This window comes from Excalfactoria chinensis, chromosome 9 (genome assembly GCF_039878825.1).
Source record: "Excalfactoria chinensis isolate bCotChi1 chromosome 9, bCotChi1.hap2, whole genome shotgun sequence".
Classification (NCBI taxonomy): Eukaryota; Metazoa; Chordata; class Aves; order Galliformes; family Phasianidae; genus Excalfactoria; species Excalfactoria chinensis.
In genome coordinates, this window is record NC_092833.1 from 15093311 (window position 1) to 15118446 (window position 25136).

The 25136-nt window shown below is 40.2% G+C and overlaps 1 protein-coding gene across 11 annotated transcripts in view; it reads right to left on the minus strand.

The window, feature by feature from the left end:
* The window catches only part of NLGN1 (neuroligin 1), a 390421-nt gene that overhangs the window by 266588 nt on the left and 98697 nt on the right, over positions 1-25136 (minus strand). For 3 of the 11 annotated variants that reach the window (XM_072343979.1, XM_072343982.1, XM_072343978.1), the window contains exon 2: positions 8054-8859. In XM_072343979.1, coding sequence (XP_072200080.1) covers positions 8054-8546 — 493 coding nt within the window. In that variant the 5' untranslated portion in view covers positions 8547-8859. Of the gene's footprint in view, positions 1-7565; positions 7626-8053; positions 8860-19846; positions 20466-25136 lie in introns of those variants that run through there. The other 8 variants (XM_072343976.1, XM_072343973.1, XM_072343975.1 and 5 more) reach the window with 4 other exon arrangements.

Consider the following 25136-nt stretch of genomic DNA (forward strand, 5'->3'; position numbering starts at 1 on the left):
TTTCACATAGATCCTATTTTGCTCCAGGCTGAGCCTTCTAGAAAGATTCAGCAAGCTGTGCAATCGTCTTACACAACGCACCTTTCTATTAAAAATCTGCAGGTTTGGAGTTTAAGAATACAGAGAACAGAAAGTAATGACAGAGAGGCAATAGAGACAAATCCTTTTCCATGAGCTCTGTGAAATCTTTGCTCAAAATAACTTTGCAGGGGTTTCACTGCCAGTTCATAATGTGGATGAATCACTTCTGATATTTCTGATAAAACAATATTCAAAACTTCTAAATTACTTCCAATTCATTTATGCCATCATTTAATTAGAGCTTCTGCAACATGTTACAAGGACGTCATTATCCCTTATAATTGTATAATAATTACAATTTTTAATGAAATAATTGCAAGTACACTAGATGTGTAGATATAATTACAATAATTACATAAATACCTGATTTTCAGCTAATAATTAAAGAAGGCCTTTATAGAAAGGGTGAAATTTAACAAATGGAAGCTTGCCAGAAAACAAATACAAATAATAATCTGCTGTCTCGCTCTTATAGATTTCTGCTTACAAGATTCTCTTTACATATGATAATATGATTTTTCCACACATTACAAAATAAAATAAGGAGAAAAAATGTATTAAAAAAAATACTAAATCATACCAAGAGACCTCAATACTTTGCCCCTACAGGCCTGATCCTGAAATACTGCCATTAGTATAGACCAAACTTAGTTATCCTATGCAATAGTTCAGCATCTCACAAGATACTGAACTGTAAATTGACAGTGACATAAACAGAAAGGGAGCAGCGCCCACAACAACTTGCATTCTGTGTTCTTACTCCTCTGTGACATAAAGGGACAAGTGCTGGACCCCTGCAAACACTCTAGAAAAGTCCATGTGCAGAGCACAGCGCTCCAACACAGCTGCTGCTGAAGTTTACCATTCACACTGGCCATGAACTTCCCCCAAAATGCTCCTTTGGTCAAATCTACTGGCAAACAGCGAAAACTTGCATAAGGTTTTTTTCTCCCTGTGCCCTCCTTGGTAGACAGACCTTTGCAGGGTAATTTAATTAATGGGCTTCCAGAGATTCAACAGCTGAAGACTCAAAAAGGTAATTTTCCTTTTCTTCAGACGTATCTGAGGCCAAAGTTACTGTGTACATTCATGGCTATTCGTAGCAGCACAAATAGGAAAGGCAAAAGCCATTCTCAATGAAAAAAGCACAGAAAACTCTACCAGGGCAGATTCTGATTACGACTCTGATAACACAATGCGATATTAGAATAATTCCCACAACAGAAGGATTAGCAACATGATTTACTGTTGCTGCTGAAGTTTGACTCTACAGCAAAACTCTGGAAGGGAAAACCAGCTCAAGCACCAGCACCACGCAGTTTCCACATGTCTGGCAATCTCTGCCTTCACTTACAGCAGCCCCAGGTAGCTGATTCTGGCCAGTGACCTGAGATGTGTCAGAAGATGGGTGCAAACAAAGCTTTGAGTCAGATTTGTCCCACTTCTCCCAGCCTTTTGTTATTCAGGGTTGTGTCTATTTACGATAATACTTTGTTATTAGAAGCATGAGAAAGTAATATATGGGATATTAATACTAAAACAGAAGAAATGGATTGATATCCCAAAAACAAATCTCATTTATGTTAAGCTCATTAAGCAGCAGGGTTCTGAAAGCAGAATGTAATTAATACTATACATATCAAAGCAGAGAAGACGTGCGTTTGGCAACACAATGTAAGTAGAAATGAAGAGGGTTAAAGAATTACAAGTGAAAAGAATTTGAAGAAAACCTGGAATTATACTGGAGCAATATTCAAGTTATAAGCGGATTATTAACATTATAACTGAGATGATCTTTAAGAATGGTTTGACACATGCAAGCATCATGATTCGAGCTTCAAAAATATGCAAGGAAAACTAAAAGTATTTGTATCCTTATGTATTACAAGGAGACAAAGGGAATGAACACAGAGAAGAGCAATGGAATAATAATACGATACATGGGGAAAAAAATGACAAAGAAGTAAGCAGAAAAACATAGCTATCCAAAAGTTATGCAAGTTACTCAAAGATTTCTCTCAGAAATGGACAAATATACTCCCATAACTACTACTTCTAATATTTTGTCCAGCCTGGCTTTATGTGATAAATTAGAAAGCAGCCAATTGAAAGGAAAACCACTTCAGTGTTATTTACTGAGTACAGCTGGTCCAACCTGAGAAAGTCAAGGTGAAGAAGCACAAAACATTTCTATCTGACTTCATATTAGCAGGTAACAGTACTATTTTAGAGCCTGTGTGTGGGAGGATGTGGAAAATGAAAAGGGAGCAACAAAATAATGGACAAGGAATGGAATTAGATCAGAATTTAAGACCTGTTAGAGCTATAAGCACTGTCAGGTTGTATGAGCAAAGCAATGACAGCACGATGACTACGTGGTCAGCAACAGTCTGAACAACTAGACGTTTAGGGAGGACTCTGACCAATGTTGATGGCATTTAAGATGACTGGAGTCTTAAAATGCAGTCTGCAAAGTCGTCTATTGTCAAGAATTGGCTCACCCAGAAAAAGGACTGTGGAAGTACATCAGAGTTTAAGCATTTTATGTTATTTCAAATATGACATAAACCTACTACATGTCTTTGAATAATGCTGCTAACTGACACTAACAGCTTTAGATTGTGAAAGGATGAAAAGGTCTGTACAAGACAATGTTTGCTTCATTATCTTCTTCCATGTATTACTAGTATAATAAAAAGCGCTGCTATGGTATCTGAGGAATGAAAAACAGGAACACAGTGATTCAAAATTGAACAGAAAAATGGAACAGCCTTGTTGTTTCAGTATAAAGCACCTGAGTTCAGGATTATGGACTACATCTGCACCAGCCGATACTGCAGGGAAGAGCAATGGCCTTGCAAGGGCAGAATGGGTTGGAGGGCACTTCAGCCAGAAGCCAGGAAGTACAAACAGGGGAAAACTCCAGATGTGTACAGGCAACTACTGAGACAAGTGAACTACAGACAAACAATTCATTATGAATGGTCAAAGTGGCCGAGTGAAGATCTACACACTCTGCAAAGGTTGAGATGCACCAAAATACAAACTGAGGTATCTCTGGGAGCTTTGACACTCACTCTCAAGACATCATAAGCCCTGGTAACGGTCTGCAAGTGCATGTTCTTAGCCCCTGGGCAACGCAACATAATTTGACACAGCTGAGCCTGCAGTGCAGCAGGCACAAACCTTAGACTTCTTTCATTTATACGGCCAAGGAGAAGAATATCTCAATTGGTTTTCAGTAATGCAGCATCCACAAGTCCAATACTTCAATATTATTTTCTACATCAGACATTTAGGGAAAAAAGAAAAGGATCTGATAATCAATCAACAAATGTTGGAGATGGAAATACAGATTTCCTCAGGCCCAAACCTGTACTTTTCTTATTGATTTCAGAGCTGAAAAAAAAAGTGTACAGAAGAATGGATATTTAATAAAGGTCCTAGAAACCATATAGGTTGCATTAATTACCTTCTTTTTCCAAAATAAGACGGTCAGTCAAACAGCTCTTAGTAGTTAGTGTTGAAAGAAACATCCAATGTAAGCAAAGGGTAACAGGCTAAATGGTACTTTTCATATCTGCTTAGATTTATGAAAAATCTTTCATACTGCTAAGATTAAAAGCCCTAAAGTTATCAGTGGCATTTATGAATCACAATTGATGTAAGATATTTCCAAAGGAAAAAAAAAACTAATGTTCAGGATGCAATGATAGCACTGCTCTTTTTATTTTGTTTCTGAGAGTGTATTTGTATGAACACATATATGTGCCTGTGCATCCAGGGTAATCGCGAACAGAACCCAGAAAGTATGGTGGAGGGAGCTCTGTTCTCTGAAAATCAAGCAGCCCATTAGGAGGCATAAATATTAATAGAGCTGTCTCATACTACACTCTCAAATGAGGTAGTTCAGATCATGATTCTTCACATTTAAAATTTATTCACTGCACCGAATAGAATAAGAAACAGAATCCACATGTGAAGAAGTCACTGATATTGGGCAGTTTCTTAGCCATTGGTAATTCCCAAATGTAAAAGTAAGGATCAAGTGATTTCTTTCCTTATTCCACCCACAATTCTCCTACAAATAGTCTTGTCTCCCAGACTACTTTCATGACACCCAGTATATATCATATTTTCTGTGGAAACCACACTTCCACATCTTCACACTGAGATCTATTTAGGCAATATGAAGGCTTGTGTACAAGTCCATTCTGAAAGACATACTGCCATCCCAATTGCAGAACACACAACATCTGAGGTTTCTTTTAGTGGTCATGTGAGTGATGACTTTCAAACTTCATTTTATAATTGCCGTTAGAACTGTTAGGACATTCCTGGTGCAAACTCTTGTAACACAACTAAATGGATATACAGTATTAAAACAAAAACAAAAACCCACAAGCTTGCAGCTAAAACAGAACGTACAATCCTCCAAAGTGGTAACAAGTTACTCCGTCATTCCAGATCACAAGTTCATGCCTTGACTATAAAACAGAGATCAGTAACACTAAACAAAGAGCAAATCTATTCAGATATTTCCTACAAATGATACTAAAGTATGCAAGAAATATCACATCATCAGCAACATAACCAGTATCAGTCAGTAAAACGGTGTCATCCGGGATATAATTTGTGTTCTACTACAACTTAAAACTATGGAGACTAGCCACAAAGAAAACAACACAAAGGTAACAAATTCCTTTGAACAGATTCTCTAAAACCAGCCCTAGCAAACAGAGCTGTTATTGTATGCACATCTATAAAAGAATCAAGCAACTTCTGACCTTCACAGGCCCGGTAAGAAACAGACATGAAAACAAATGATCTTTCATTACTTATAGAGACAGCAAATTGAAGTTTAAGAAGTATACTGAAATATAAGCAACTATATTGAGCAAAAATCAGGCTATTATTTCCTCCTCCCTTTTCACTCAGCTCCCATCCTATCAACTTGTAGTCTCTGTAGCGCTCATATCGAAATCCCAGCAACACATCATAATGGTTATAATTCCCATTACAACATCTAGCACGACTTGCAGATAGGATTGCTTTCATTTCTACATCTGTCTTCATCAGATTACTTCCTGTTCTTCAAAATTTTTAATTTCCTCATATCCCTCAGCTGACAATTAATTGTCATTACTCATTTATTTATCTAATAAAATCTATTTCATATAATAAGAAAGCATTAAACAGTATATAAGATAGCATACTGTTGGTTTGGTAGCTTCTAATTTATGTATCTTGTTTTAATTAAGCAGATGGCATAAAAATTTTCCTCTCAGTTTCCTATTTACTCTTTTCAGTAACTTATCATCGATAATAATGAAATGACTACCACCTACATCCAGCAAATGAGACAACATCTTTCCTTTCTTCTTTCTCATACAAACCCAAGGCCATTCCCAAGCTAGAAGATGACTTTACTATACTGCACCTTTTTCCTACCACTTGATCCCTTCTCCTGTGGGGTATGAAGGCACTCCAGGCCAAGGGTAACCCAAGGCTGTGTATGGGTGAGCAGAAAGTGAGCTGCTCTGCCAACAGGGATGGCATCACTCTGCCAGCTGCCCAGGCAAAAGGTATCCAGTGGTCCTCTGCACTTGTTAAGGAGAAGAGGTAGGCTGCTGCTGCTCCTTATTGTGCTGTTTGTGCAAGGAATTTAACTGCAGAAATACCTCCTGAATTTCAAATAACTCTCTATATTCTCCTACAGGCTCACAAGACAATAAACATGACTTTCTTATCCACTGGGCTCTTCCTGCCTTTATTTTTGCTATTTTTCTGATTTTTTTTTTTTTTTTTTTTTTTTTTTTTTTTTTAATATTCTCTCATAGGAAAAATACTTTTTGAGAACAATGATGGAGATCTGCATCTTTATTTATGACTTTGTGAATCAGTGTCTGGGTGATAGGAAGTGAAAGTTGCTCAGCTAATTACACACGCTTGATGAACTGCGTAATAACTGCTGCAGCGCTGCACATTAATTGAATGCATATAAATGACAGCAGTTATTCTAACTTGAGTGATGTGTGAAGAAGTGACGTTGCTCACCGTGCCCTGATTATCTTTGTTTCCAACTTTGGCAGTCCAGCTTAAGCAATTGTATTTTTACAGCACTGAGAAAAGAAATTCCCCAATAGAAACATCAGAGGTTGACTCAAAGCCCAGTGCTTTAAAAACAAATTTAACTGCCTTAAGTAACTGCAACTGGATTTAGACATCTAAGAAAAAACAATATGCTGAGCAACTACAATTAACAATTAATAATTAACAACTAGCTGCAATTAACAATCAGTCAGAACTGCAAAAGCAAAAACCTTGGAAAATAAGGCCACCTTCATTTAGATGCCTAGATCGGAGTTAATAGAGTTGAACCTTGCCTGATTTTTTACCACTTCTTGCTATGACACTCTCCTAAAATATATTTGTTCTGGAGTAACAGCAGCATATAGCAACTTAGTATATACTAAGTATATGGATTACAGCTAATAGGTACCTGTGTATTTTCATACAGCTCCATTTACCCTAAAAAGCTGTCTAGGTTCAAGTGTAGACCAACAATTACACAGCACATTTTCGAAATAACAATAAAAAAAATAATAACTTGTTGCAAAACAAATGTCTATAGTAGTACAAAAGTAACACTTTAAAGTTGTTACCAAATGCCTGCTTCAAATCAGTAACAGAATATACCTTGCACATCACATATCAATTGCCTTGGGGATTTGGAAATGTCCACAAAGAAATCTGCAGATTCTCCCATGCTGTCTAACACTACAATGCTAGAAACCAAGGTTCTATAAAACACACTAGTTTCCAAAGTATCAGGTCACAGCATCTTAACATTTCTGTATACCCCTGTTAAGAGATGTGGGGTTTTACAAAGAGAGCCGTAATCACGCAATGAAAGAAATCAGCACTCATTTTTCAAATCACGTAAATGAAAAGAAGTGTTTCACAAAAACGTTCCAGGAAAGTTAACGCTGCTTTAAGAAAACAGCATGGATCACACAGGAAGTCAACACAGATTTTCAGCTCTGCTTTGCTACAGTACCTAATAGCCACTGCACCATGCCACTGGATCATAGATCTGTGGAGTGCCAGCAGCATCAGTAGCTCCCAGGCATGAGAGCCACCTCCTGTGCATGCATATACAATGCAGGGTGTCAGCATATGAAGGACAGACACTCCTCTACACCACGAGGCCATGACAGAGAAGCTACCAACGGGATCAGTATAGGACAGTGAAAGAGAGATGACCATGTGCAACCAAGTTCAAGCTTTACAAATGTTATCTGCTCATCTGCTCTATGCAGTCTTCTCTTTAAGTACTTTTCTAGCTTTACTACGACACGACGGACCGTAACTGTTCACTTTACAGCATCGGCAAATCAACCTCTTTCAGCTGTATTATATGTTCCTCCTTCGCAAGGTTTTGATTTTTCCCCCATTTTTGTTTTTGTACACTTTATACATACCTCCTTTTCTACAAATTTTCTTGCCGGGTTTTCTGGCACATTCCTTGGATATTCTTTTGACTGAAAAATGAATAGAAGACTAGAAAATAACATGGAGCTCCGTCACAGACAGTAGGAGCATGCAACACCACTATCTAACTCAAATATGACCTGCGTTATTAGGTGCGGAAGAGTCTCAACTTGTGGTGCCTGCACATGCAATGGATAAGATGTTGATGCATCTTCCCAGAAGTCAGTGGGTGGCAATGAGAATTAGGCACCAAATTTGACCTAAAAATACACGTGCTGTGGGAGAAAAGAAATGAGTGTAGACATAATTCTTTTTTTTAAAAAAGAACAGATGCATACACAGAAAAGCAGCATGCATACATGTAGTATGCTGGCATGCAACAAAGAAAGCCATGCTAACAGTAGACATGAATTAATATTGTTAGAACGTAGAACAGGAAAATAAAAAGATCTCCCTGTTTTGCCTGCTATTAACTCACCATCCTCGGTTGGGACATAGATATTTAAATAGAGGCAGTCTTCATTCTGATCTTGTACATAGGTGGAAACTACATCCAAGTTATTAGTAAACCACACGGGAAGCATGACTTCAGGCAACCTGCCTTCTATAATGTTCTGGGGACACACTGGAGCAAACTGAGTGGTATTTTTGATATCTGCCCAGGGAGACGGAGGCTCAGGAGGTTGAAAGCGGCGCTCCCCTGTTGGAGGGGCAGCATACGGAACCCCGAGAAACTGAATAACAGGCCCCAAAATTTCATTATTTAGTTCCTTCTTAATCCCTCTTATCTTGCCAAAGTTGGTGGTCACCACTGGGTTGGTATCATCCAATTTTTGGGAGGACACAGCTGCAGCGTGAAGCAAAAATCCAAGTATAGAGAAAGCAAAAGTGGCATTCAATCCCATGTGTAGCAGGCGGGCTATCAGCGCTCTCCATACACAGTTCAGCCACATGGATCTTGGAAAGGCCATGGTCCCACATTAGTTGTGTGACTACAGTGAAGCAATCTTATTTGTATCCACTGGTGTAAAAAGAGGGCGACCAAAGGAAACAGATCAAGTTTCCTAAATAGGAGCCTGTCAGAAAAATCTCAAAAGGCTTTTCATGCGGTAAGTATCTTCCATTGATTTCACACTTATTGAAGCTGCATCTTCACTCAGCACTATTTATCAGACTACATCCTATTGACAATTCTGTTTTCCATAGCAGCAATATGAAGAGAGCGGCCATTTACTGCAGAATCCCCTCTTATAAATCAAATCCAGTTAGCCGCAGGTCTATATCCTGGAGAAAATGAAAATAAATCATTAGTATGAAAGAGCTAATATGAGCAGAGTGATAACTAGATGTTTCACAAGTTATGTACATACATTAATAGTTGCTAGAGCCATGTAAGTAAAACTGCACTAGTTTATGGGTCCATGAAATGGCGGGTGAAGCACTGATTACTGGATTATCCATAACATCACCTGTCAAATTTACACAGGTTTTTCAGAAGAAACAGAACTGATAGGAAACTTGTTTTTAAAATTCACCTTGACAAGAATAAGCACTTTGCTGCCAGGCCCCATTAAATACGTGTTTATGCTCATATTTTATTCAACCGAATCATCTCACAATCAATTCCCACCTTATTTGCACCAGTTACCAAAAAGAAAGTAATTACTTCTTTAAAGTAAAAGAGTGAATTAAGATATACAGGCATACAGAAGATTCAAATGCTTTTTATTTCATCCAAAGCAGATGACAATACATACAAACATTTGTTCATTTAACAATGCAACTTCTGATTCAAACATCAGGACAATTGGTACATCTTTATAAGAATAACACAAATTACCATGCTTTGTATGGTGTTCTCATCCCTCAAATTTCTAACAGCTAATGAAATGCACCCGAATTGTGGCAGCGTGAAACAGACACAGTAATGATGAAGGCCCACATTCTGCTCCCACCAAAGTGAATGTAAACTCTGGATTTGCACAGAGCTACGACTGGACATCAGTGTTTGTCCCTGAAAACTGATCAGGCACATTAGGGATGGAGCAGTATATCACAACGTTTACTTCAGACCCATCCTGCCTTCCTTTTCAACTACTCACAAATGAAAGCACACCATGAACACGCTCAATTCCCACCACTCTTATTTTACAATATAAACAAGAAACACTCCCACAGGGCAGTGGAAATCCTATCTTTCATATACCCACACGCTGACTGAACAGTATCCTGGAAAAATCATCAGTTAGGATCAGGGATTGCATAATCTCAAATTCCAGACTCTATTTTCAACCACGTTAGCTCAGAGGTTGTCACACAAGGCTGTGTTCCAGCACTTCTGAACATTACTCAGTGCATATCATTACATCTTCCATATGCATGTTAAACATATTTCTAACACGATTTACAATATCCTATTATTTAAAATGCAGTGTTATACACAACATAGCAGTGTAATCTTACGCTCCCTATTAAGCAGTGTGTAAAGCACAAGAGAAGTGTTTTGCTTTGCATAGGAAACATTTTAAACCACCTGCTTTTGAAGAGCATTGGCAGTTTTAATGAGAATTGTTGTTTTTTTTATCACGTCTATACACATTGGAGAGAGAATTCAAAAGAACGGCTTGTCTAATAGTCAGACTACCCTGCAGTTTGGGTTATTAAAAAGGAGATTGTAAAAGCTATATAGGACAGCAGGAGATTTGGTTCATGTCTAGCATTCCTTTAGCTCTGAACAATCTATCTCAGGAGGCAATAAGGAGATAGATGAAGCTTTTCCACAGTTTTCTCTCTCCCTTTCTTTCTCTGCTAATTCTAACACCTTCACTGTGAAACCGCATTAACAAACAGGCTTATGCCCCTCATTCTCCAGCTTCAGACTTCTCCGTGTTTACTGGAAACACACCAATTTAGCTGCAGAAAATAATTCCCGTGTTAACGTATGTGTTTAATAAAATGTGAACAGAATGGCATGCGAACAATTGGCTCTCAGTAAGCTGCTGCTTTGCCACATTTCAGATTTTGAAGGTAGTGGGATATTGCTTGAGAAAAAGGAAAGACAGAGGAGGACAGGTGCTGGAGCAGAAGCCACTTCAAGCAGCTTTGCTGCCCTGAGCTGATGTGCAGCAATGGAACAGGAGGTCATGGAAAGCTGGAACAATTCACCCTATAAGATATAGACCGATTTTGAGCTCTAAGACAACTTTCTAACCCAATTTTGGCACCTAAAACAGGAAGTTTTAACAACAATGATGGAAATCACAGGAGTCAATCAGAACAGAGATATATTTCTGACTGTAAGACTTCGGCGAGACATTTTCCTTTAAATAATAATTTCAGTTCTGAATAAGTTATGTAAATTTGAAGCAAATCATAGAGCCAGGCTACAGTTTTAAGCTCGTTCATCTTGCTGCTGCAGCTGAACATCTCTGCTGTGATTGAAGGTTCTGGTTTGCTTCCCTTGGATGAAGTTTTGCAGAAACTGGGCAAAACTGATAAGACTAAATTGTTTGGCTATTCTCATTAATTAATTTTTGGATACTAGCTAGCTTCAGTGAATAGATTTTTAAGCCACGCAAGGCAATAAACTGCAAGGCTTTGCAAAGTTGGAATCAACAGATTTGCATTGCGCTCATAACTTGAATTCCAGGTTTGTGCTTTTCCCCATTAGGCAACAGTTTATTGTTGAGAGTCAAACAGGCCAAACATTCGAGCCCATGCTGGTTGCACCAAGGCTACAGCAGTAAGAGCTCACACAAATAAGGAGACCGAAACTGCTCAGATCTTTTGAGAATTTTATGTCAAAATTGTATATCCAGAACTAAGTGGGAAGGCAAAATGGGGATGCCAGCCCGGAGCTTAGCTGTCTTAGTTGCTCAGCATCAATGCTGGACACAAAATTTTCCTTAGTCCACCAGCAGATGATCTACATAGGACTTTCCTGTGGTATCCACACTCCAAAGAATCGATCAGGAGTCAGTGAGACAGAAGCAATTAACAGGAGGGGGAATAATCAGGGAGATGAGCGGGACAATAAACCAAAAAGCAGCGATGATCAGTTTGAGCCAAGGTATAAAGCTTTAGCAGCAGAGTACTGTAGATCTGAGGAGGACAAGGAGAAGCATTTTGAGATTTTTTATTGTCTAGATGTGAGGATCACAATTGTTCCCTGTGGTAACGCAAATGAATTCTACTGTAAAAGGTATTTGATAAAGTCTTTCACGGTCTTTGGAACAGTCTATGCTATATAGAGGTTTTTTCTATCATCCATTATTTGATTATCTTCCTTTCTGAATTTAAATTACTTTATAGCTCAGATGCTGAAATGCTTTAGAACAGCATTTAGTATGCTGAGGAGTGAACAGCCCAAGATAACTTCAGAGTATCTTTGCATTTCCAATGACACAGGGCATCCCACAACCAGTCACATCTGCTGCAAACTGCAGCAGCCAAACTCCTCTTTGTCACTCTCGCACAGAGCTTCAAATCTTAAGGGATATCTTGAACTGTACCACCTGTCAATAGCTCCAACAGATTAATAAAACCTTCAGTGGGACTTGGTGCTCCTGGCCATATGCTGGGCATTATTTAGTCTTTACACCACTGGCTGTTTTCTTTTTAGCTGAAGATGTACTCTGTGACTTGATATTCGTGCTTAAAAATTCCTTTCCACTCCAATTTTACTGCAAAATCCCAATTGCACAAATATTCATAGAAAGTGATTGTAAGGGTTTTGAACATCATACAATGCTGCTTCGTCTCAAAACACAAATACAATTTTGCAGAATCAACTGCATTTGCATCCGTTTTTCCTTACAAAAGTCTCTACTTACGACTGAGAGCCTAAAGATGTTTTGTGTCTCTAAAAGGAAACCTGTGTTCTGAAGAATGCTATGATCCCAAACAGGAACACGGCCAGCGAAACAAAAGCCATTAAAGGGACAACTCTGAACCAAGGTGAACACCAGATCGGTGTGACACACTGACTGCCAACATGATCAGGCTTATCCTCCAGAGACGTATCATGAAGTTTCCCATCTCTTCCTTCACAGTTCAAGTTGGTAAAGGGAAGCGTTGTTTCAAATCATGTGTATTTTCTCACTGTGTAGTAATAAAAATTTGGAAACAGACCCTGCTTTTGAGTACTTCCATAGGTACTTGGTTGAAGGAAGGGATTTACATCTGCTCAGTTCAAGAAATGAGCTATTTGCATTCTAAAAAGCAGGTCTATGCAATGATAAGATAGTGCCATCCTGAGTCACATGTACCTCAGAAAGGCGTGGATCTGGAGGGGGTCTGGGCAGCTTCAGAAAGCAGCTACAGATTCAAACCTATTGACATGCACAGCCTTTGCTGAAACTGCCAACAAGGGTACAAATAAGACATTATTCTGATGGGGTCACGGTCCCAGCCCACATTAGTATGAGATTACAAGTGTTATGCTACACAGGTCTGCAAACAATCCAGGGGTAGGGATTTCCAAATGCTTCAAGCTGTGTCAATATATCACTCACAGATCAGAGGATCTCATTCCTTAATGAAACTATCACGTTTGCTTCTTCTTAACAGTACCTTTGTACACAAAACCTTACAACCAAATTAGGAAAAACTACAAGTGTATATATATACGGATACATTATTCAACACAATGAAGCACAAGTTAATGAAAAGTTGAGTTAAATTGAGTAGATGATGTAAGACTCATTTAAATTGCCACGTACTTTTCAGTTTCTCTATATTTTTGTTCTTCCCCATTAGCAGGAATATTCACTAATGCTAACTCATTATTAATTAGTATTTTCATGATCAAAAGATCTCTTTAAATAATTTCTGCATCTTGGTTTGCCAAAATAAGAAGACTTCTGATCTTAATTCTCTATTCTGATGTTTCTGAATTAGACAAATTACACATATGGAAAGAAGAGGGTCACTCCAGCCTTATTATCTTCCATTTACTCATATCAATAAATCATTTTCTTAAAATAGTTCTACTTCCTAGCTGAAGTAATTGTTTATAATACCAGAAGTTGGCTACAATTTGTTAATGTGGACTGTAGCTATCTGACATTTTGCACAGTAAGTAGGTAAGGAAATGGTGATTTTACTCATAACAGAAAGAATGGGTAACTCTGTCACTTATGTGTAAAGTTTTAGACAGCTAAGTAATACAGATTTAAATTAAAAATGACAGATGCACTGGCGTGGAATATAATGGGCACTGAAGTGAACCTTTATTCCTTTTAGCAGCTTATGGTTAACTCTTAAATGGACCACATTTATACTCACATTTGAGTGCTACAGCTATTCTACCAAATGATCAGATGGCTATTGTGTTGATGGCAGTAGTGTGCTTCAGGACATGAAGAGTTTTTGACCTACTCTAGAAACTGAACTGAATTCCTGTTAACCATAGGTCACACTACAGAAAAACAAATATTCAACATCTGTCTCTCATCTATGATCTCCAATACTGAAATTGGCATATGGTACACTGTAAAGCCAAGTTCATCTAACTTTCTCCAACTAACACTTTATGAAAGTAATCACTTTTGGTTTTAGCAGAGTATACCAGAGCTCGGTGTTAGCAGAGTATATAAGAGCTTGGTATATTCTGCTGGAGCGATCAGGTGTGGATGGAGGGCCCTGAAAGGAGGTGTTCTTTCAGCATCCCTTGCAAGTGAAAATGTTCTAAAGTTAGTAACAGAGATCATTACCTCATCTACATTTGTGAGCAACCCTTGGTTCACTGTGGATAATCATGGGAGAAAAATAAACTGGATTATGTTTGCTACTTTTAATACAGTTATAATACCAACAACAACACTATCTTTAATGGAAGATCATCATGTAAGACAAACTTCTGTATCAGATTCAGAAGAAAGAAGCCACCTTGATTTTCCTATTTCAGGTATTAAGAATTCAAAATTTAAAAAAAATATATAAATCTAAATATAAATACAAAAAGCTAAAATGCAGTTTATGCCTTTTCTTTGCAGAGAACTCTGAAAACATAATGGAATGAACTTGGATTTGTCTACCAATTGCTCTGCTATCTGGCTAACAAATAATAACACTTCCAAAGCACACAAAAATCTTGTTATAGAGCTAGATCAATAGCTAGCTTTTTAATATGATGAATTAGGAAAAAAAAAGGCAACAAACTTCCTTGTGGCACCAACACAGCAAATGTTCACCTTACTGGATCTGATTTTGGTCTCAATTCCTTCAGTGTAATCGAGGTTAAATTCCAACCCATTATAAAAACCACAGAGGCACAAATATAATTTGTTAATCATAAACCCAGTATCTCTAACACAAGTCCAAAAGTGCTCTTGAATGGTGTTACCATGCTTACAGAGCTGTGGAGTACACACTACATTTGGAGTGCAATGTTGGCATCATAGGGATCTATCAACTTAAGAGTCCATTTCCTGTGATGGAGCATTCTGTACATCTGTGACTTTACTTGCATTTCTTCCAAAATGAATTTCATGCTTAACTTGTTTTTCTTAATTAAACTTCCTTTAGCGGTTTCTAATATGTGCATTATTAAAACTCATTAGTCCCATTCATGCCTGCCTGTCATTTTTAGCTTCACATTCATGTATTGAAGTGCTCTGTTGCTTTATATAGGAAGCAAATTAAATAATAAATATGAGAACTTGAACGTTTTATGAGTGTCAGTATGAGAAAGTGGCTGCAAGGCCCATAAGGTTTCACACAAAAAAAGCATTACAGCTAAAGCTAACATGCTGACACATCTCTGATCTATAAAGTCTGCAGTAATGGTAGCAGTAAAGTGTTGTGCCATAGATGGGGAATTTTTCTCTCACACAAAATAGAAATAGGATGGAGCACAGACTATATTTACTGCTGTAAAAAAATTTCAAATAAAATTTTCCAAAAGCTTAGAATATAACACTATTAAATGTCTGCAAAGATTTACTCCTCCCATCTCACTTCACGTGTAGCTCCTATTCTTCAGCTCCTTGTCCTGGTATCATTATCTACTACTCTGTGCCAGAGAGACACTCCTTTAAGTTATGGCAGCCAACCCCAGAGCCGCCTGTGGCCAAACCCCGGTCACAGTGACCACGACTCCAGTGACAGAACTGCTTCCTAACCCAGCAGCGACTATTTCAGGGCTTCAATCTCCAATGGAAGAACCAGTCCGGAGAAACAAACCACCTATTTTTCACAGGTCTGAAATTGTCAAAATATTCACTGTGTTTTACAGCAGGGCATCTCTGAAAGTAGTTGTTCTCTCTTGAATGTTTCTAACGCTGAGTGCCTATCCAACACTTCACCACCTACAAGTGGCTTTTATTTTTGGAAACTGGTGGATGGGATTGGGAAGGGGATAGTTAAAGAAATATCTGCAGTTCAGGTACTGCAGTGAAAAGTTTCAGAGAGATGGAATTAAGCAAGAGTACAAGACACAACATAAAAGTATTCCCCTTCATTAAATTCCCAGAAGCAGTTCAACAAGTGGGTTAATGGCATCTCTAGGCAGGTTGTGATGGAGTAGATTCAGAAAATATATTTTACATTGCCATTTAAGTTCTCTGCTTGGTTAAAAGGATATGAGTCACTTGAAATATAATATTTTAAAGTGTCCTTGATCATTTTTATGATTTTACATGCACGTGTCGCTAATTTCAAAGCATTAGATTCTCCTTTATAATGGTGCAGAAGACCTAACCAAGCATCAATGGAAAGTAGCAGACTACCCAAAGGCAGCACTAAAACTGATTATGCAGAAAATGTTACAAGAACAAAATAGAGGAATTCAACAAATGGGGGGAAGGGAGCTCCAATTGCTTTTCTTTTAATGGCCTCATCTATAATTTGCCTTTGGCAGCAGGGGAAAAAAAAATCACATTGAGGTACATGGTGCAGATCTGAACATGGCTGGATTACCAGAAGGATGCGTACAGCAGGTGCTGTGCCCCATGGTTTCACACCTAGGGTGCCTCTGCTGACACCACCTCTCTATTTTTAAAGAGCAAAGTGGGGTCTTAGAGTGGGTGCATGGGAAACCTCAACCGTGGTTGTAAGTCGCTAGCCAGGCACGTGTTCTCTATGGGGAACAAACAGCACATCACTAACTTGTGATTCGTAATTATGAGAATGAAGTTTGTTGGAAAAAGTGGGGTCTCCAGAGGGGGGTGAAAACATGCAGCTGAGTCACCAAGAACTCAACATGATATCCCCTTGTAATTGTGAGAATTCAATAGACATCCAGGGAATGGTAAGTCATCAACTGTCATTAAAACAACAGGATGTATTTCAGTATCCACAGTGAGACAATATATAACTTGTTGAAGTTTGCACATCAGCCCCTTTTTTACATCTCCAGTCTCCCCACCACTCCCACACAAAGTCCTCTGCAACAAGCAGGGAGCGAGCAGGCATCTCTCTCTGCATGCACATTCCTTCCTGATGCAGAGCTCAGAAGCAGGGCTGCTGTAATGGAAATGTGCTTTTATAACAGCATTTATTCAGCAGTCAGGATCTATTTTTGTCACTCCCCATTATATTTATCGTGGATGGATCTCTGGGACTAACAAGAAATTACATTGTTTACTGGATCAGATTGATTACTGCCCATCTTTTATTAAAAGAAATACCCAAAGGTATCTACTGAATCTCTGGCAAAATATTGTCTTTTCACTATTTGCTTTCAAAGAATGTCTGTCTCCTTTTGCTCTTCTTTTTCACTACTTAATTTTTAAACAGTTTCTTTTTCATGTGATTAAAAAAACATAATAAATATGACAGCAAACAAATAATTCAAAGCTAGCCAAGGATCTGTAATACAGCTCCACGTCTCTATTAGAAAGGAATGTGTATTTGCTTTTAATAAAGAAAGGCACGCCAATCCATTACAAACTAAGACCATATCTAAGCCTCTGCTTTCTTCTCTTTTCCCCAGACTCCATTTGAACAATTACAGTGGTTTGTGCTTGTGTATGTGCCAGTGGATATTAAATATGCAAACTGATACAAAATAAAACTGCCACCATTACCATGTTCAAATCTTCCATTCATTTGCAAATCAATTTATCTGCCTACAGCTCCATTCCAGTCTTTAAATAACCCTCCTCAGCAGCCTGCTCCACCTCCAGCCAAATAATCCTGAGCAAGCCCACTTTGTTAAGGGTGTTTCAGTGCCATCAGCCAGGAGATCTCCTTACCATACCATAGAGAAAGGGGTGAGATACCCAAAGCAGCAGCAAGTCAACATCTCTGCTCACTTCCACTCAATGCACTGCCTTAAACAGCCTGAACACTCTCTGATGGCTTCGCTGCTACTTCATTCAATCACAAAACAGAGGTGTTCAGCCAAATCCTGCTTCCTAGTACACTTAGCGTGATTATCCTCCGCCTCATTTTTCTCCCTGCAGCCTGCATGTGGTTCATATCAAATACACGGAATAACTGAGAATTGTTGCATGTGTTTAAGGACACCTCGACCACTTACTGCAAAACTGCTACCTTGCTGCAATCTGTAGCTAATAAACTGTTGCCATTTATCAGAAGTAACTAAGAAGCATCCTTCTTTGCCCATGCATCATATACCAGAGGGAGAAGGGGAAAAAGAAAAAGAAAGTAAAAGAAGGAACCATCCAAGCAGTATTTCCAAACATGGCTACTTAGCTCTTGGCTCCCAGTCTGCAAATCTAATTTCAAAGATGCAAAAGTGGGCTGTGTGTTACAGATGTTGAGCCCACACAAGTCTCAGTGCAGTCAATGGGAATCAGTATCTCTGAAAATCAGGGCCCTGAGTAATGAGCTCTATTTTTACATGCTCATTTGTATCATGCTTGGTCTTGCACTTGTCAGGTGCCTGTAATAAAGTGCATGCAATTTCATAAGTATCCTTTGCTTCAGATTAAGGCAGTCGAGAAGGAAAAAAGGGAGAAAAGTTCCCAAAGCTCACAGTGCTGCTCCTTCAGCAAGCATAACATCTAGATGCATCAGAAGTGCTCTGACAGTAAAAATAATATATATATATATATATATAAATAACAAGAATAATTTTAAAAGCAACAACAACAAATAAACAAGCTGATAAAAAGCAACGCAGGTATTCAAGGAGCCCAAAAAAGTTATTTGGAGCCTTATCACAAATACATGTTTTCAGACATGAGTGATCTCTGGAATGCAGCGGTGCAATCCAGCCCCACTGAGGCTATGGACAATTGCAAATACTGCCACACTGGAAGTCAGCAGTCGAAAAGAGAATATTTCCTTGTATGTTTTCTTACACTTCTGCTGGGAATTAAAATAAATAAATAAATAACTATAAATCTGCTCTATTTCCAATGCACAGAACATCTCAACGTGCTAAAAGCACTTCGGTATTTATACCATCTGTAAGGTATGTTTCCATTTTATACCAGTGGTCGTTAATGCCACAGTTGTTAGAGCTCAACCAAAGTGGCCTTCCAGAAAGCAAAAGCAGTGTCAAACTGAGATGCTGTTCCTTGGAAAGGTCAGCACATTTATGGGAGAAAATGGCCTGTCCAGGCTGTGTCACCTGCAGCTGCAAGAACGCATTGCTGTAATGAGGCTCTGTTTTCCTTTATTTAAACAATTATTTTAATGTAATTGATCTGGAACCATACGCATCCTTAAAATGATTTGAGATAATATCCTTTCTGCTGATTCCAAGGTAACTTTCTGGCTTTAATTATAAGTCAATTAATATTAAGTAATTTGACTGATTAATTTTAATTAAACCTGCTGAAAATTGATTTTCCTTCAGCAAGATGAGACGAGAGCAACCGTCAGGAAAAGAGGAAGGGGGAGGAAGGGGGAGGGGGGATGTTATGGGGGTGGGGGGGGGGGAGCAGCGCTCAGCCCCCGCACGGCGCTGCCCGGAGGAGGCAGTGCCCGCACCCGGCCGGCACCGAGCGGCCGCAGGAAGCGGCGGAGCGCGGCCCTGGGGGCAGCGGGGAGGAAAAGTTCGCCGGGGCGGCCGCGTGGGGCAGATGTGCGCGTGCAAATCTCCCTGCAGCACCCCCCACTAACCGCCCCCCCCCACTCCTCCCCGCAGCCTCCCCCGAGGTTCCGCTCCCCGGGCGGCTGCAGCATCGCGCGGCGCCTCGGGCACAGCACGCTCACCTCCGGGTTCAGCCCCGCACCGCCCTCGCGCTACCCGTGGGCTCAGCCGGGCTCCCGCATCCCGACCCCATCCCAACCCCGCAGCCCCATCCCCATCCCGGCCCGGGCTCGCCCCGCACGCCGACAGCATCAAAGTATTTACCAGTTCGCGGCCGCTTTTCTGCAATCCCCGCTGAAACTGTAATTCATCGGATTCGCCTCCTCCGGCTCTCTCCGAGCCGCCGGGAGCTGGAGGTTTCCCAATCGTGCCCCGGACGCTTCCGAATTATATCGATTGTGAGATATTTTTCTCCCCTTTCCTCGGATCGGGGCGAGGGGAGGGGGGGCTGGAAATCCCCATCCGGAATTCAGCCTCATCCGTGCCGAGCCACCTCCATTTAAATCCGACCATCAGGCAAGCAATAGAAATGATCAAACGCTACTTCTCTCCGTCTGCAGGCAGATAATCCTCCTAATCCAATAGATCTCCCCCGATCCGAAATTGCCCTCCAGACGAATCCCTTTCGCTCGATGTCCGGCGGGTGAGCGCGGAGCCGCGAGGATGTGCGCGTGTGTGCTGTGTGTGTGTGTGTGTGTGTGTGTGTGTGTGTGGAAGTGGGGATGAGCGTGGCTGCGGGGGGGGGGGTGGGGGGTGCCGCTAATCTTTTTTGGCTCCTGGCTGCACGGCTCGCCGATACCGCCGAGAACCCTGCTTTTTTCCCCCTATTACACGTTTCCACTCCAAATTGCTGCTGGATGAAAAATGGTACAAAGATACCCCCAGCGGCAGCGCGGCGAACAGCCCCGGCCCCTCCGCACCGCCCCGGCCCCGCTCTCCGCCCCCCCCACCGGGCACCCCCGGCCCCCACGCGGGGGCTCCGAGGCACGAGAAGGGGCTCGAGCCCCCCCTCGGGCTGCTCGGCCGCGCGGAGCCCCTCGCGTGACCGATGCTAAACGGAGCAGCCGTGAGCACCTGCGTGCGTGTGCACACCGAGTTACAGCCGCGTGCAACGCTCTGATGTTTCACACGGGCATCACTGAGTAAGCAACCATCTCTTACTTACTCAGACCGTCAGCACGTACAAAATATGGGGCTACTGATGTGATTTCTTTCTGCTATTTTTTTTTTTCTTTTTCATAATGCGTTTCTCACTGCTTAATTTTTATCTTTAATTGAGAATAATCGGTCTCCAGTCCTTCACGTTTTCTAGGAGCACAGCAGAGAATTAAAGTTGGTATGAGGAAGGCCAGATCAGAAGGGAAATAGTCATTTGAATGCTGAACGGTCTTTTCATGTTTAAGAACAGACACAACCACACACTAAAGGATTATAAGCATCCCCAGTTAAGCCTGTTGGAGAGAGCTCATTAACATCGCCCGTTGTTTTAGGAGAGAATCCCCTCCACACTGTGTTAAACCCCCTATTTTGTTGTGCTGACAGCCACCTCGTTTCACAACAGACACCTGCCCAGCACAGCATGCCTGCTCACACTCCCACACAGGTGGGATCCCAGTGTGGGGTTTGGTGTCACAGCCCTCACCTGTGAGCGCATCCCAGCAGAGCAAAGGCCAACCCTGGCCACATGCAGCTATTTACGTCTGCAGGTCCCACTGAGGATCTATATCTAAGTGTCCATGGCAGGGATGACAGCACACAGCAGCAGCTCATCCTGTGACATTTCTGTGTAGTGCAATCATTCTGTCTTGGGCACATTTTTCACCTGGTAAGTATCAATAATTATAATAGTTCATGATTAATTGTCAAAGTCCAGCATCCTTCAGCGCTCTGAAATTTAACTCTTTCACTGCAGCTGAAAGCATACGGCTCTCACACAGGGGAAAAAGGCACAATCTTTGCTGATAGCACAGTCCTGTGCACATTGTTATGCCATTCTCAAGGGAACACTAGGGGGAAAAAAAAGATTTCAAAACTGGATAGAAAATGTGCATATGAATATCAATCACTTGCCACCAGCCACAGACAGCCTACAGTCTACAAACTCTCAACAACAAGTGCAATACGAGGTGAGCTATTCTGCCATTCCCTATCTATAACACAGCCTGGAGAAATTTTATCTTTTGGTTGTTTGGTTGGTTTTTTGGGTGTCTTTTTTTTTTTTTTTTTTTTTTTTTTTTTTTTTTTTTTTTTTTTTGCACTGAAATGTTGACAGAAAGCAAGTACAGCCTTGTTTCCATCTGATGAGCTGGTGGAATCCAGCTGTGTGCATTTTGCCTCCTGTTCCTTCAAGGAAGATATATGCATCTTCCCCATGGGCCATCATGGGAGCATCCATTGGAGTGCTCCAAGAATCCATAAATTTATTGTCCACTGTCACCTACATAGAAAACTCCAACCATTTATCCCCTTACCATTTATACCCTTACTTCCATCCCACTTAATACAATCCCACCTTTGGCAGTCAGTCTTTCACCTGACCCAAACCCATCTTGGCTTGTGCAGAACTGATGCTAAGTTACTGCTGAGCACTGAGATTTTCTTTCCTTCCCTCTCACAGCAGCTGCTGCATGGTACCAGTTCACACACAGCATTGCTTTTCTTCTGCCCCATCCCTGGTGCTGGCATTTATTTACACATACATGCACATACATATGTATATAAACACATACAGTGTTTGGACTCATTGGAAAGAAGGGGGAGAAGGATTTGTAGTCAATTAGAACGTTGCTAAACATAATTCAATGTGCTGCATGCCAAGAAAGTATAATTTTATTAAAATCTAAGGAATGCAAAAGTGGTTTAAAGAATGACATTAGATAAAGTGTAGTTCAGCGGATGTGTTATCTGTGCATATTAAAATAATGGGAAGGGAAAGAGAGAAATTAGCATGGACTGAGTATCCATGACAGTTTTGAAGACCAGTGTCCTGCAATACTCTGACATTTAACTCTTTGCTCCATCCTTTGCTCCTTCCTTGAGTTTCAGAACATGAAGCCCTCCATGCAATCCACATCTCAATACCCAACTTTTTAAAAAGAACAAAACATACAATGAAAAGCTAAAAAGAAGAAGACACCAACATGCAAACTAAGCTAAAGTACCTATGTGAGATATACAAAGTACGCATCTGAAGTACTACTGCTCTGAATTTTTCTCTCTTGACATGAATTTCAATAGCTTGTGAAACATAACTTTAAATAGCATTACTTTTTCAAATATAGATTTGTTCAGACTATAGAAAAGAATATTAACCTTTTTAATAGGTAGAAAAGGTGGGACTGTTTGCATATATAAGATCCTAATTATTCACTAATTTGCTTGTCTCAAGACAGCTCATTAAATTGTTTCTTGCAAGCAACATCATTAACTATTTTCTTTGATTTCCTGAGACTTTAATAAGTTTATTTATGTCACCCATTTATATTCTCTGGACTGCCCCCAACTGTCAAATCTTTAACAAAATTGTACTACCTGTCTGCAATCTGCTTTAGATAGCCACAAGTGCTTTGTTATTGCTGTCCTTTTGGCTTAACCTTGTCAAGAGAAGAGTCACTTAAAGACTCAGTCCCTCCTCCCACTGCACAGACTCTTCAGAAGGATGAAGACCATCCCTCAGTTGCTTCAAGCATTTGTCATTAGTTGCTTATGACTTGCTTTACTTAATATTTTCTTGTACTAAAACAACCACATTTTAAAATTATGATGCTTTGCTTGCATGCAAAGAACTCCATCACTCAGAAACAGCCAGATGTTCACACAACAAGGGTTAAGACAATAAGAAGTACATGGTTTAAGTGTTTCGACTCTAAATCCATTCCTTTGCCTTCAAAAAGTCCCCAAGCGTGTGCCCATCTGTCCTTACTGCAGCGCCTGACTTCAGCGCTCAGGGTCAGCGGTTCTCTTCCTCCCTGCCCGTGATGGGAATGGCACATCATGTCACCGGGTAGGATTTGTATTCTGACATCATATAGATTGTCCCTGGTGACATTGGCATTATATCATTAGCACCTTGTACTGGAATATATAATTGGTTATGTTACATCTCTGCACTGTAGATTTATTTCACTTTTTCATGTAATTAACAGCCTTGACCAATAATCTGATAGATGGCAAAGTCCTCTGTATGGTTGGACCCGACTGGATTAAAGGCTTTACTGGAAGGCATCGGATGCCTGCACAGCCCTAACTTCACACTGCCCATTTTCACTGGGCTTCTACAGCACAGCTCATGAGGACACGGGGGGGGGGGGAAGCGGATAGGACACAAAGGTGACACAAAACCTCTTCCTACTGAGTGACCCCTTTATGCTGCACCACCTGGATCAGATGCTCAGACCAGCACAGTCCTCCTATGGATGCTCTGAGACTCAGAATTTGAGCTTCTTTTCGGGTGCTATTGAAAGACAGATATTGACAAAGAAAGCTACTGCCAGTGCTCTTACTGGAACTTAATCAGTAGATTACAACACGTTACAACGCTGCACTTGCCAGGGAATTCTGAATTAATTATAAAATCCATTTCCTTGTTTATATGGCTGTGAATACCCTCAGACCAGAAGAGTTTTATGACTCTGCCCCTTTCCAAAAATTCCATTATTCTTTGAAGACAAAATCCACCATGACTTTGGTTTGCAGTGACCAAATATAGAAAAACACAGGGCCAGACCATATTTGTAGTTACAAAAAACGTTTATGTAAAGAGTTTTCTGATTATGATGTGTGAAAGCCAATCTATTGCTGACTTTCCAATTAAATTAGCTTAAGCCGATAGTTGAAAAGGGTACATACTGTATACTGCTTCTGACACAATGAATTTTAAAGCATATGGGGACATTCTCCAAAGAAGGAAGTCGGCATCACATACAATTTGTGTTCTTTTTGACCCAGTAAGAAAATGGCACAGCCAGCTTCATCATTGGTGTAATGAACTGGATGTTAGAGGAACCTCGGAGAACTGTGGTGGTTTCCTGATACCTGATCTCAGCAGAAAAATAAAAATGTAGGCTGGACTGTTAGCATTTGCAAGTAAAAATAGTAAACTGTTTTCTGCATGCATTTAAGGAAGAACATCTTTTCCCTTCTCAGCAGCCAGTTTCTATAAACCTTCAACTCTTGCGAATTAAGACTTGCTGAAACCTTGACACACACTCAGCACTGATAAACCATCTGAGGCCCGCATTTAAATCAGTCAGTAATAAGATGATTGTGAAATATATCATTATTTTGCTTCCAGTTTCTCTTGCCTTGATTGGAGTCTGTTTGCTTCCAGTTATGACTGCACTGATAACTCAGTGACCAATATAATTAAGCCTGGCTCTCATTATGGCTCCCAGCCAAGAGAGCCCAAGATTGCAAAGATATTTCTTAAAATTTCTTTTCAGATGCACCAAATAACACAATCCATTAATTAAAACCCATGTGGTCCCAGTTATTTCCTGACAACTGGAAAAGAGATGCAATTCAAAAGCACACTTAAAAGGCTGTAAACCACTGT